This window comes from Hyperoodon ampullatus, assembly GCF_949752795.1.
Source record: "Hyperoodon ampullatus genome assembly, chromosome: 13".
NCBI classification, from domain to species: Eukaryota; Metazoa; Chordata; class Mammalia; order Artiodactyla; family Ziphiidae; genus Hyperoodon; species Hyperoodon ampullatus.
In genome coordinates this window covers 61,560,663-61,574,971 of record NC_136926.1, presented here as the reverse complement: position 1 = coordinate 61,574,971, position 14,309 = coordinate 61,560,663, and the positions used below count along the sequence as shown (strand labels likewise).

Here is a 14,309-nt window from a genome sequence, read left to right as displayed (position 1 = left end):
TTTTAAGTATAAAAATAACCTGGTTGACAACCTGGGTCAACGTATCTTCGGCTGCTCTAAATCACTTATTTTTAAAAGGCTCTATTGATACTAAGTATTTGTTTCACAATGACTGAAATTCAAAGCCAAGTTCCTTGGGACAGCATGCCAAGGGTGAACATTACAACACAGGTAAGGTTTACATTATTTAGGTGTGTACCAAGTTAAAGAAGGCAGCAAGTAAGTTAATGAAAAGGTATATGGAAGTACAATGGGCAAAGAAAAAGTAGGAACAGATGATTCTAAAAATCAGTGTATGTGTGATAGAGGAGACACACAGAAGAATATGAATGCATGTCTAAGGTTGCCTATCACTACAATTCCACCCTCTGATGACATGAGTCCATCTGAGAAACTGTATTGTTAACGTAAAGATTCAGGTCACCTGAAGATGATGTTGGTGCCCCAAAGCCTAGCCGAGCTTGAAAAACCAAAAGAAATAAAAACCAATTAAATGGAAGTGGCTTACAACAAAGCCAGCTGAGAAATTTGCGGCTTTTCTCCCCTTGGAATGTTTCCTAATTGAGGGTGTTCCCCTTTCAATTTTCCTGGCCAGCAAATGCAACGGAATCAAGGGCGCACCTTGGATGCGGGAGGTCTGGCGGCTGTCGGAGAGCACCACCCTCTTTCTCCTCCTTGATGGGTCTTGTGCTGCCTGTCAAGGATCTAGCCATACTGAAGTGCCCCTTGGCTGGGAACTGCTGTAAAGCACAGACACACTTCTTTTGAAGACGTTCCCCTGCTTTGCTTTCCCAAGAGCTCCTGAAGGCTCAACCCCGTCATCTGGCCCGAGTCTGCCTGCCCAGCTTCGGGAGAGAAGGGCATTCGGACCCAGCCCCGGCTCACTGCACTTCCAACGCGTCAGTCTCCCCAGCCCCAGGTTCTGACGACCAGGCCCACCCTAGGGAAGGACATCGCTCTCACTCCCTCGCGACTTCCTCTGCCTTTTGGCCTTCACCTCCTCTTCCTGGGGAAGGGGCTGCGGCGGGGGCGGCTGCTGCGTGGGCTGGGCCGCAGGCTGAGGTTTGTGTTTCCTCTTCCCGCCTCCTCTGGGGGTCTTGGGCAGAGGGGGTGGCGGGGGTGGCGGCGGCGGCGGCGGCGGCGGCGGGAGGGGCGGGGGCGGCGGCGGGGGCAGGGGGGGCGCCTCCCGGGCCATGTGGATGACCGCCTCGATGGTGGCCATGATGGTGTCTTGGCTGGCGGCCGGCTCCAAGACGAGCGGGCTCAGGCTCGGCTTCTGACCCCGTTTGCTGGGAAGGTCGATGCATTTTTCCAGCACCGGCATTTGGTCTCTGGAGTCCTCATCGAACTGCGTGGGCTGCTTCCGGGGACGCCCTCTCCTCTTCTTGACGAAGTTGTTGCCTGTCTTTGATTGTCTCTGCAGCCGCTTGGCCTTCAGGATCTTGTTCACGTGGTCCAGGTTCTTCTTGGTGGACAGAATCTTGGTGTAGTTGCACATCTTCCGCACCTCGCACTGGATGGCTTCGATCTCCCGCCGCTTGAATCGCTTCTTCAGCGAGGAGCTGGCTGCGGGAAGGGAAGAGAGAAGAAATCGATTACAGGATGCCAGACTGCCTCAAACCTAGTCTTTTCAGTGACAGCTGGCATTATATTTGGCTATGAAGATTATGGAAAATTAATGCTATAACTATGACTCTGTACCATTTCTTCTTTTTCCTTTATGAAAATTAAAAATAATAAAAATAAGCATGGGTTGAATATTATGTGTACAAAGCATTTCATTATTTCAGTCTCTACAACAATCCCATGAAATACACTTGTTTCCATTTTTAAGTTTGGAAACTGAGGCTCACACCATGTAGGAAGATCTACCATGGAAATCAATGTCAGAATCACAGTATAAATTCTCCCATTACTTTCTCCTATCATAGCTTTTATTTCTTATTCAGCCCTTTGACATTTGATCTAATTCAATTTAGCATTAGGCTATACTTCATCTCTTTGTAAAAGATGCTGAATGGAAAAAATGACAAGCAGCCCTCTGGATCAAGCAATCTGGATCATTCATTTGTACCGTCAGCCTCGAAAAAGAGGTGCCTTGACCTGAACTAGAATATCTAACCGAACCTGTTATATTTCTAACCCTCCTCCAATGACAGAGGGAGGATACTTTTCAGGAACACTCTATTTGGGATGATCCCATCTCTCTAATTTTTTTCCCCAATGGTCTGGACTTGTCAGCTTGCCTGATGATGTCCAATTGACCAAGTCTTTCTTAACTAGTTCATATTCTGGAAACCCCAAGGGAAATACCAGCCAGGTGTTTCTGAATCATTTACACCCGTGCTACCGGGCTGTTGTTTGCAAGGAGCTCTTTTCATGTCCTGGTGGCCAGATGCGTCTCTATTTTATGAGCCAAACTTCTAGTCGCAGGAAGTCCTGTACTGCCGCCACTAAATAGCCTTCAGAACTGCTTCATTTTGAAGTTCAGAGACCATAAAGTGTGAATGGCTTCAAGACGTAGCAGACCTTTCCTCCTTTAGATCATTCTTTCTCCTTGTATTGTTCACTAGAGGCAAACGTGTACATACATGTGTATACACACATATACACAGACACTCACACACGTCCTGATAACCCATCTTCACACCGGCTCCTCCCTCTGGCTACTTATAAGCTTAAGAAGTGTGTCCTTAGTGTTTGCTGCTGTGATTTACACTAAATGTTCATCCCCAAAGAAGCCCATGTAGTTGTCGTCAACCCTACGAAACGTTGCAGGCCTAAAAACAAATGTGTTTCATTTTAGCATTGTGGTTTGTTGTCTCATCCCATATTTTTTCAACTACTAGTGGACAAGCAGAATAAATATCTTAAGGGAGATGAGGAAAAAATGCTGAAAACAAAGACACTGCTGTCACTTACTCTTGGGCACTCCTGCTTGGTTCTTTCCCTGCTTTTCCCCATTTCTCTCTCATGTTGTGCCCGACACAGATCTCTCAGAAGGTTTTATTTGAAGTTATTTATGTCACGAGTTTCATGGAGTGGGAAGCTCTGAGTTCCACAGGACAGGCCAAAATGGTACTGCTTTTGGCCAAAGGTCATTGTGAGACTTACTGTGCAATGAATAACTACTGAGCAATCTTTAAAATAAGTTATAAAGATCAAAATAGAACAAAGCCAGAGTGAGCTTCTGGCTACAAAAATAAAATTTTTGTACTTAGTGTTGTAAAAGGAAAAGCTTGCTTGATTTTAAGTTTTCAGATGCAGAGACCGACTTTTGTTGGTCTTTATGTCCCTCACAGGGCATAGCATGGTGCCTTGTACATGGAAGGGATTTAAAAACTGTTTCTCCACTGATGAATCACACTGATTGTTGCTGCCTTATAATCATATTCTTCTCTAAAGGAGTTTTAGTTTGGATTTTTAAATCGACCATTGCAAATATAGTGACACTAAGAGCAGGTCTCCATGTCAGAGCTAAGCCATTTACCTTGTCCACAGAGTTCATGAAGAAATGAAAACTAGTCAGAAATACCCAACAAAACTTTTGGCATTATTCCAAATAAAAGTTCCACTTGCAGTTTACCTTCTTTTTAGTTTATATCATACAAAGAGAAGAAAATGCTATGTGACACATAATACAGCATGCAGGTACAAAGTAAATCATTTTGGGCAATTAGTTGGCAATGTTTGACTGAGTAAAGCTTGACTGGAAAACTCCGTGAGCTGAGCTGGAGATCATTTGGGGCAAATACAACCAATGGATATTTCTTCTCAGTACTTTTTTTTTTAGCATGAAATGTCAAACAAACAAAAAGGAACCTAGTAGATAATTCCATATTCAATAATTTGTTATATGCTGCATAATTTTTTATTAGGCCCTTGCATTAAAAAGTGATTATGAAATAAAAATTTATTCTGATTACTGTAAACCTACCAAACAATAATAAAAATATCATAACCAACTCTTTTGTACCCACCATTCACATTTAATAAACATTAACTTTTTGCCATACATGCTTTATTATTTTTTTTAAGCACAAAACATTTTAGAGTCAGCTAAGTCAGTGCTCCATCATCAATTCCATTTCCTTTCCTTTCCCTGCTTGAATTTGTACTTTTACTGCATATATGTGAACCCATATTGGTAAAAATTAAAAGTCTGAAACTACCTAATATGTATAATTCTGTAAGGAAGTAGGAACACTTGCAGAGTGTTGGCAGGAGAGCAAATTGACACAATCATTTTGGAGAGTGATTGGGCAATAACTGCTAGAGTTGAAGATGGGCGTGCCCAATGCCCCAGAGATCCTAAGGCCAGGTCACCTCTTTTGCTCATATGTAACAGGAGGCCAAAGACATTCCTTGAAGCTCAGTGTATGTTACAGAAGACTTAAAACAATATAAATATTAATTAAAAAGATAATGAAGTACTGCGATACATTCAAACAATGAAATATTGTACACACGTCTGTTAAAAGGAATAAAATACATATAAATATATCAACATGGTTAAATCTAAAAAAAAAAACTTGAATAAAAAAAGCAAATAACAAAAGTATTTGTAAGCATACCATTTATGTAAATTTAGAAACACACATATCCCTTGAATTTTTATTTCATTTTCAATGTCCAGATGTGAAGGTTTAAAGTGACCCCAGTGCAGATTAACTGTGAGTCAAAGACTGGGTGGATGACATTTCAACATTTCTTCCCTCCAAAGCTACCTTATGGGACTTTATTAAGCCTCTAGAGTAGCGTTGTCCTATAGAAATTTTGCAGTGGTGGAACTGGTCTACATCTATGCTGTCCCATACAGCAGCCACTAGGCACTTGTGGCTACTGGGCACCTGACATAAGGCAAGTGATTGAGGAATTGACTCTAAATTTAGTCTAATTTAAAGTTAAATAGCTACATGTGGTTAGTGGCTACCATACTGGGCAGCTCAGCTCTAGACCTAAGTACCGCGGAATACAGAGGACACACCGACATCCATTCAGTAAAGCACAGACTGTGGGAAGCTCAGGGCAAACAACCTGGTGCCTTCAACAAGTAGGTTGGGGGGGGAGGGTGGAACTGTAAATTGAAAGAGAGAAGAGATAAAATGATCATATTTGGATACCAATTTAAACAATCTGTCAAAAGAGATATTTTATAAATTCATGGAAATTTGAATAATGTCTGAGTGTTTCTTGATGTTATATAATTATTGCTAACTTTCTTAGGCGTGATAATTGCATTGTGATCATTTTTCCAAGTACCTGTCTTTTAGAAATACATACAAAATTATTAATAGATGAAATCATATGATAGCATCTGTGACTGGCTTCAAAATAATAAGGGAGGGAGGAGGGGAGTGGAAGTATTCCTAAAGCAAGATTGCAATGAGTTGATTATGTTGAAGCTGAGTGATGAGTACACAGAGGTTTATTATGCTATTCTGCTACTTTGGTATATTCTTGCTAGTTCCATAATACATGGTTAAAAAAATATAAATGATTAGTGTCAGTAAAACATCTTTCTCAGGATCTTAGGACTGGCGGGGGGTGGGGGGGTGCTCTGGTTTTCATATTCTTAGGCTTCATTTCACCTAAATAATTTTAGAAGAATAAATGTCCTCAGTAAAGGGCATGCATAATCTCCCTAGAAAACTCCTGCTGGTATCTAGCCTCCTGGCATCTACCCTCCTGGCTGAATGGGAGGGAGGAATGAATGAGCACTCTGGGTTTTATGTTGTGACCAACCGCATAAACATATGTCATGGTCCTATCTCCACTGATGGCCTCAGGTGTTAAGACTTAATATCCCTCTTTCTTTTGCACATTACAATTTTTGAGGGGTTTCACATGTACTGAACATCTGAATTTTATTTTGTCCTGTGTGTATTATCTAAATTTTCAGTGTAGGCTCATTACTTCGTGTGTGAAAAGCACCAGAGTGCAGGTCAGTAGGAAGGGCTCTGGGCAGGGAGAGCTGGAAACCACACTGAACTAGAATGAACCTCTTAGCCCCTCTGGGTCTCTCTTTCTTCATCTATTACACTGAACAGTTAGACTAGATGCTTCTGTATTTAAAGATTGCTGTAATTCTTACCTATACTCATTATCTATTGCCTTACCAAAAGTGAGGTGGCTTTCTACGACATTTATTTCATCTAATATTTTGAAATCCTAGTGTGGTGGAGAGGAGGGCTTTGGACTTGGCAGGGTTTCGTATTCACAAATCTTTCCCCTTACTGCTTATGATTTCACTGTTCCTCTAAATGTTAACAGATTTTTCTCTCTTCAAATTGTTTCATTATTAGACAGTAATTTCTGGGCTCTTGCACCAAGATTGATTCCATATTTGCTCTCCTTCCTATAATTGTCCTATATATTGCCTGTTCTTTGTTAGCCTTAAAGAATAATTATGAGTGGCCAAGGCAAAATATGAATTCATTTCTTCATAACTCTGCAATGCAAATCATCTTGTAGACTTTTTCTATACCTAAAATTGCCATGCAAATGATTGAGTTGGTTTTGGTCCAAATCTAGATTTTCTCTTTGCTCCCATTATCAGATGATTAGCTCATCAGCGTTTGTTGATTTTGCTACTTCTTTTATGATAGTCAAACACTGGACTTATCACTGCTGTTGCACACTGACTTTATATAGATGTCGTGTAAGCACTGTGAGCAAGGTAAGGGCTAATAAGGCTTAGCTGTATAGAAGCTTCCTAAGAAATAGGTGCTAATGGTTTGGAGACTTTGCCCATGTGTAAGACACATTCTAGTTTTATAAAGTTTTGGATGGGTCAGAGAGGGAGGCAAATTTATCTCTAGACTAATTAGAATTTTTCTTGCTGTTTGAATTGGGAAGGTAGAGAAATACTGGGGACTGCTGAACTGCCCGGAGTGGAGTTGCCCTCCAGGTGGACAGGGCTGGAGAGCCATCAGCCTCAGTCAAGGCACAGAGCTGCAGTGTGAATTGCTTTGTATGCTGATACTTAGAAGATTCTTCAAAGGCAAAGGCCATGTCTTCCCTCTGTACTCCCAGTTATTCACACAGCAGTACAAGATCTGGTATGTAGTACATGGGCAGCAAATACAAGATCAAGGCAATTCAATTGTTTAATGTTCTCCCATGAAAATGTGCATTTTTTTGATACTTTTGTACTTAACTCAATAATGATCTCGTTTTCCAAATGCTGCTTTTTATTTTCTAATGGGATATATGAAGCAACTTGCCTTGGCAAGCAATCCTTTTTCCTTCTTCCTTAGAATTTAAATTAACCTTTGTGTCCTGGTCTTAAAAGCTCGTTTGAAAAAGATGGCAAGTTGCCTTGGCTGGTGAGGCTTCTGGTGGGCAGAGCACATCAGAAGAGTCACTGCCAGTCATCAGCACACATGCTATATACCACTGCTTTCCAATTGGAAAGCCATAATTTAGAATTAAGTGTTAGCAGATGTGGGGCATTTGTCACGATAGAATGGTACTTCCATTCTGTTCTTAAAGTCACCTTAATACAGTTTGGGGTTTCTTTGAAAATGTGACTAGCTTGTTTAATGCACAGTAACTGCCTATTAAATGACAGCTTCCTTTTAGGGGTTTATTGTGAAAGAACATTCCATCTCAGCTGCAATGGCTTAGGAGACCCTGGTCTTTGTTTTGCTCCTATTTCACATTTCTCCGTGGGAAAAGTGAAGGTAGGAGGTGAGGAGCGGTTCGACTGATGGAGAGGTGAAGCGGTGGGTGTGCGCCTGCGCGTTTATGTGTGGGCGCTCCTCTCTGCCTCTCCAGATCTGATCCTGTTCTAAATTGGCAGCCTCTCAAGTGGGGTGCATGTTCCCAAGGAGGAAACTGGGCTGCAAGAAAGACATATTATTATATAAATTATTTTATATAATAATATTTTATATAAGTATATAAAATATATAATAATATATTTTATGTAAATATATATACATGTATAGGTAAAAATATATAAATTTGATGTGTTTAACTATTATATATAAATTTTTATATAATATATAATTATATACATTATTTTAATTTATATTATTTATATCTTATCAGAAAAATAAGAACTAAGTTAAGCATTCTAATGCTTACTATATGGAGTGATGGTGGGTGATGCCCTTATTTGGGCTGCAAGATGTGTCACCTGTCACAGTTGGGCATGAGGTTCCTGGGAAAAGAAGAGACCACATGCATTCAAGGGGCTGATGGCATCCCATCAGTTTATTCCCTTCAGGTGTTGTCAGGTCCTGAACACGGTTTAGAAAATTAAGATCTTTAAACAATAAAAAAAAACTTTAACAAAAAGTAAAAATACTTTGTAATGAGGTCAGGAATATCCATGAAATATGTTATATACCACAGAGAGTTTTATTGGTTACCTTGCAGCAAACTGTGTAAAAGAGCTGCTATTTTCAAAGACGAATTTGGCAATTTTCTTCTACTTTGAGAGAAGTATTCTAAATGTTTTCACCTTCTCAGTGCTGTCAATGGGCTGTCTGTAATGTTACCTAGCAGTTGTTAAAAAACAAAAAAACCCCTTAATGTCCCTTTAGGGCAAAATGGGCAAGAAAGTAACTGCTTTTAGAAGCAAACTCATACTATGGCGACAGCATTTTTTAAATTGATTGGAAATGTTTCCATTTTTGACAATTTTGTCGCTGAAAATGATATTATAACCTATAACATCATTAAATATGCAAATTAAAAAATCTTGTAAACAGAGTTAACTTCCAAATGAAGGGTTTCAGAGATTTGAACTCATTAAAAAAATGCAATGTCTTTTGAAATGCAAGACCATCTGACTGTTAATAAAGGAAGTTGGTTAGTTGAATTTCAACAAAAAACCCCTTTACTTAATTGATGGATGGGATTGAAAAAAATAGTATTATGATTTAAGCAAAATGATACACTTTCTCCTTTTGGATCTACGTTTATGTGAAATATCCTTTTAACCTATAACATCTACTAACAAGTATTGAAACAAACTGAATTTGAAATGAGACCTTCAAATTGTTTAATCACAAGTGTTAGAAAAACCCCAAGATTTTCAAAAAGAAGTATTCAAACTCAATCACTTGGTCCTCTCTGAATATTATTAAAAATATTAATATTAGTATAAAATTTGTTTCATTAACAATACAGTTAAATGAAATTTAAATTTAAGAATATTATTTATTTCAGATTTATCTCACCTTTTAAAGTTTACATTTTGAAAGATGAGTACACATATTCTAAATATGTATTTACATGGGGTAACTGTTCAAAAGTATGTTACCAATATCACTTCATGATCAAAAATTTGAAATGCTTAAAAGTTTCCTTTGTTTTTCTAGACTCTTGAAGACTTCATTCATGCAGTATTTAATCCTAGAGGAATTTAACTTTCTATGCGTGCATGGCCTAAGAAGCCATTAAAACTTCTTGAAGACAGCATGTGTTCTTTGTACCCCTCATAACAAAGAGCACAGCTCCTTTCTCATAGTAGATGCTTGATTAATATTTCCCGCTAGATCATTTCAGATTGTAAATCCTAGAAACCAAAGCCTAATATCATTAATCTTCCTATTCCCTAGAGCACCTTTAATTGAATTGCATGTAATTCCAAGGCAGTCAAGAGTGCCCCATCCATGGGACTCCGGAATGGGATTTGATGCTGACCTCCTTTATTTGGTAAGGCAGTTGTGTGGTCCTGGTCCCTAGGTTTTCAGAATCCTTGAGTTTTCTGACCACAGGGTAATAATGCCAGTCATTTCATGAGCCTGGGTTTTGGACAAACCAGCTGTGGCTTTGGACAGATAAAGGCAGTGGTAACTTGTCTCCAGAGACTAAGATTTCAGAGACTAAGATGAATAAGAACACTGCCAGATTGTTCAGAGAACCTCTAAGGAAGGGAACCAGGGCTTTGGCCTGAGAAAGCTGGGTGAAGGGAGAGAGTTCAGAGATCAGAGAACTAGAAACAGGGGCAACTGTATCAGCCTCTAAGGTGCACTGTGCATATTATTAGTAGGAATTGCCCAGGATGAATCCACAGAAGAATTTTAACTCTGGGAGTTTTTCTGGGGGTGATACTTATTAGAGTCAGAGTGTCTTGGCGAGGAGTGAATTGTGAGTGGTGGCACTCATAAACTGAGGAATACTAGGGACATTTAACCCCGCTTTCAATCAACTCTGGCTTTTGTATGTTGCATGTAGCTCAAGCCCCAGCAGACTGACTAGACAACGTGAGAGGCTGGATAGAAATGCAGTTAATGCCAAAAACTTTGACGCTACATCTGTTGAGTCTCACAGCATGCCAGGTGGTCACACGGCGGGGGTGGTTGCACCCTCTCAAAGGGCTCTTTATATTTCTTCTTTCTTTCCTCTCAAATGTGGCATAGCAGTATCCTTAACCATAAATACCATCCCTTATATAATACTCCAACTATTGTAGAGGCATGTTCATACTCGACTGTGAGAGATTTCCTTTCTTTTAAATTTGGGAAAAAAATTAGAAAAACAAAGAATAATGTAACAAACATGCTCTCATGAAAATTTTCACATTTTTAATATTTAGGCTCAGATGAAATAAATCCTTATTGACCGTGCTAGAACTTCAAGAATTACATCAAATGGTTGGTATTCATGTTCTGTTTTCTAACTGGACTTAATAATTGCATTTGTTTACTTTAAACTCAGACTTATGTTTACAATCTGTTTACAATTTGTGTTGTTAGAAAACATATTGACCAGGACGTTAGAAGAATGAAGTTCTCATCGTGGCTTTTCACCCCTCAGTTCTCTGCCTTCAGACAAATCTCTTAATTTCTTGGCAGGACCCTTACTTCAGAATAAATATGATTCTGTAAAAATAGTTATACACCTCCAAGTCTTCTCTGTTCTAGGTAAAATATCCTCAATTCCTTCATCTGTGTCTCATATGAGATTACTTCTAGGCTATATTCCATTTGATTACCTTCCTCTGGAGATTTAATCATCTAACAAATCCCACCTTAAATTTTGGTGCCCAGAATTGAACTGATTTTCCAAGTATGAAGTGATGAATGCATAAGGCACTACACTTCTATTAATGTTCTATTAATGTGAGCTACATTAAAACAGACAACCAACGAAACAACCTGCATTTTTTTTTTTTTTTTGCAGCAATATCACACGGTTGGTTCATATTAAATGGAGGCTCAATTAACTCTCTTAAACACTTTCATAGGTTTGGCCACCAAACTTGGCCATTGCTATGTGGAATTGGTTTTTGAGCTTAAAAGCAAGCCTTCTATTTAAATCTACAAAATTTAATTTTATTGGTTTTAGTCCATTGTGAAAGTCTGGAATCTTATTTTTGTTTTCTCAGAGAGGGTCCAGGTTTGTGAGGTTTCCAGAGAATCTGAATACCCTCATGTCAACCTTCCCTTTAATCCCTTCTGGGCATGATTCATGTGACTCAAGCGCCTGCTACTATTTTTCTCTTTATTGAAGTTTTTCAAGAAAAATGTCAATTTATACAATAAAATATCCCTGAATTCTTCATAACACCAGCAAGCAATTTATACCCATTGCTTTAGACTTTCATATATTTTTGTGTCTGGTTAGTAGACAATGGATGTACCACAGAAACAATAACTTTGCATAGCCTACAGGTGTATGCCCAACTCTATTATTTCTGCCAGAAAGGATACTGCATCTGATGTTGGAGTGGGGAAAGAAAAGTCTTACATTTTTCTTTTATCCAGCGGCAATTCTCCTACCCTAGTGGGGAAAAAAAAAAAAAGAGAAAACAATGCTAGGTGTGGTTCCAGTGCTTTCCAGTTTCAGCTGGAATTCAGTCAAATAAAGTCCTCTTCCTAAAAGCCATGAAGTACTCTCATTTCAACGTTAATCTTTCTGGTCCCCTGTACATTGCTTATATCTCTCTGATAGCACTTCACATAGTCTGTCCTGTTTTAAGATTATGGGATTAATCTGCATTTATCTCTTCTCTTAAATTGTGTTTTCTTAAGGCACAAGGACCATATCCTAGCCATTCTTATTTATTCTTAGAACAAATATGGATTGAGCCCACTTTGTGCCAGGCACTGTGCTAGGCACTCAGTTCCAATTTCCTCCTACTGGGGACCAGCACAAGCTCAGCTGACTTACTTGAAATGGAATCAATCCATATGACTCAACCTAAGCCAACACTTACCATCAATTTTGTAAAATCTGTGTGTAAAATAGAAAAGGATTTATTGAAGGGGATCCAAATCACTGTAAATTAAACTAGATCTTCACATATCTTAGCTATTCCCTACTCACCTCAGAGCACCACTAACTGTTTGGGGTATCCAAGTTATGACCAAAAGCACTGAAGTACTGTGAAATATAGACTGAAATCCAAACCGCCCCATAGGAGAAGTGAAGCTTCAATGACAAAAACAAGTTTGGAACTTATTTAGCACCATTAAGAAAACCAGCTTGAACATTTAAGTCCACCGATTGATTAAAACAATGGGTCCCCTGGAAAAGGGAGACATGTACATATTATATATTAATTATGTAATACCAGAAATGAGAGAGACAGAGCCACGGGGGGGGGATGAATGGTCTTTTCATTGCTGAACATTTGGATCAGAATTATAATGGTTTATTGTGGGGGAGTGGTCACATGCTCTCTTGGCAAATTATATATACATTCAAGTTGTGAGCACTATACCAGTAGGTTGGGGTTTATGTTTTTGTTGCTATTGCTTTATCTTTTTTTTTTTTTTTAAATATAAGCTTGGACAGACTCAATGCAGCAAGTACTCCTTCTCAATTTAAGATTTGACAATTTAACAGGAAAAAGCTCATTCATCATCTTTCCCTTTTAGAAACCATAAATTATTGGCTCATATACCATGTGGCTCGGATTCTAGGAAAAGTTAGTGTAAACAAACCCAAGTTACAATGAGTGGAGTAAGAGAGTGAGTCATAAACAAAACACAGACATATGCTCTCATATAAATAAGGGCCTGGATCATCAGCTTCCCAAAGTCTGCTTCCCATTAATTACACAACAAAATGAACTTTCCATATGTAAAGCCCAAATCACTTAACTCTGGCAACTTGTATGAGACAAAGACCAGGATTGGACCTAAAAGGCACTGACAAAAACCTGAATTTCAAAATAATGAAAGTTCTCTCAAAATATTTTCAGGTATTGGAGGGCAAGAAAATCCCTTGGAGGAGTGTTTCTGAGCACTGAAACTATTCCCAGCAACCCAGGAACACTGCTTGAGGCTGGTCTGATCCCCTGCTGAATTTAAAGGTAATATCAGGCTTACTCTCTTTTGTTCTGAGCTCTGTCATCTTTATGGGGCAAGTCCTGGGTCCAGGCCACAGAGGGTGTTCACAGACATTGCTGGAATCACTGAACAGTTGAAATTCCCTCCATCAGTACTTTCTCTCTGTCCTTAGAAATTGTCCATCGGTACACAGACTCACATTTCCTTATTGTTGTATGCAGGCTATCTGGTCTCTCAGTTTAAAAAGGTTTCAAGGAAACAGAACAATTCCTAGGGAAGAGGATTCTTCAACAGGTGAGAAACTTTGAGAGAGATGGTAAGCAGCTAAGTTCTCTCCTTTTGTCTCTTTTGAAAGTAAACCTCATAAAGCAAACTAACAGAGTTACTTACAAAGGACATTAAAATAACAGACGTCACATTTTAGGAGCTTGGGTGTGGGAGTGGGAGAAAAAGAATTTTTATTCTTTGCTGGGGGTGGGGTGGGGTGTACGTGTTCTTGGATCATTCATTTACTCAGTGATTGTTTTTGTAGCATGTACTCTTTGTGTCGTACCATAGACCATACAAGGTAAGTGGACAGCGTCATCTCTGCTCTCATATGGAACTATGGGAAAGGGGGAGAACCTAAGATTTTTGGAGAATCTATGGTGCAGTCTGCAGTACTTCACATATTTCCTCATTTAATTGTGATCACAACCACGTGAAGACCTTACCATCTCTGTTGTACAGAGATGAAAACTGAGACCTCAGAGGTTAAATAATTGCCCCAAAGGACACATCTTAGAAGTCATGGACTCAAAGATTCAAGCAAGGGTTGCCCTATTTCAAAGTGAGTTTCATACCATATTTCCTTAAGAAGGCAAAAAAGACAAGGAGCTGGACAAGAAGTGAGCAAACCTGGGTTTCCCTGTTAATTTTCTACTAATGACTGCATCAGAACACCACATTTCTCTCAGTTTTACAGTTTCAAAGGCCTTTTCTAACTGCCAAATTTCATCGCTAAATAACACAAGGTATTACTACAGATCACCTGCCCTACTTCTGCTAGACTAGGCC

At 39.2% G+C, this 14,309-nt stretch overlaps 1 protein-coding gene across 2 annotated transcripts in view; it reads right to left on the bottom strand.

The window, feature by feature from the left end:
- Positions 1–940: 940 nt before the first annotated feature.
- SETBP1 (SET binding protein 1) overlaps positions 941–14,309 on the bottom strand; it is a gene marked incomplete at both ends in the record, with an annotated part of 352,207 nt that continues 338,838 nt past the window's right edge. For both annotated transcript variants that reach the window (XM_079717030.1, XM_079717031.1), the window contains one exon: positions 941–1,566. In XM_079717030.1, the coding sequence (XP_079573156.1) occupies positions 941–1,566 (626 nt within the window). The remainder of the gene's footprint in view (positions 1,567–14,309) is intronic.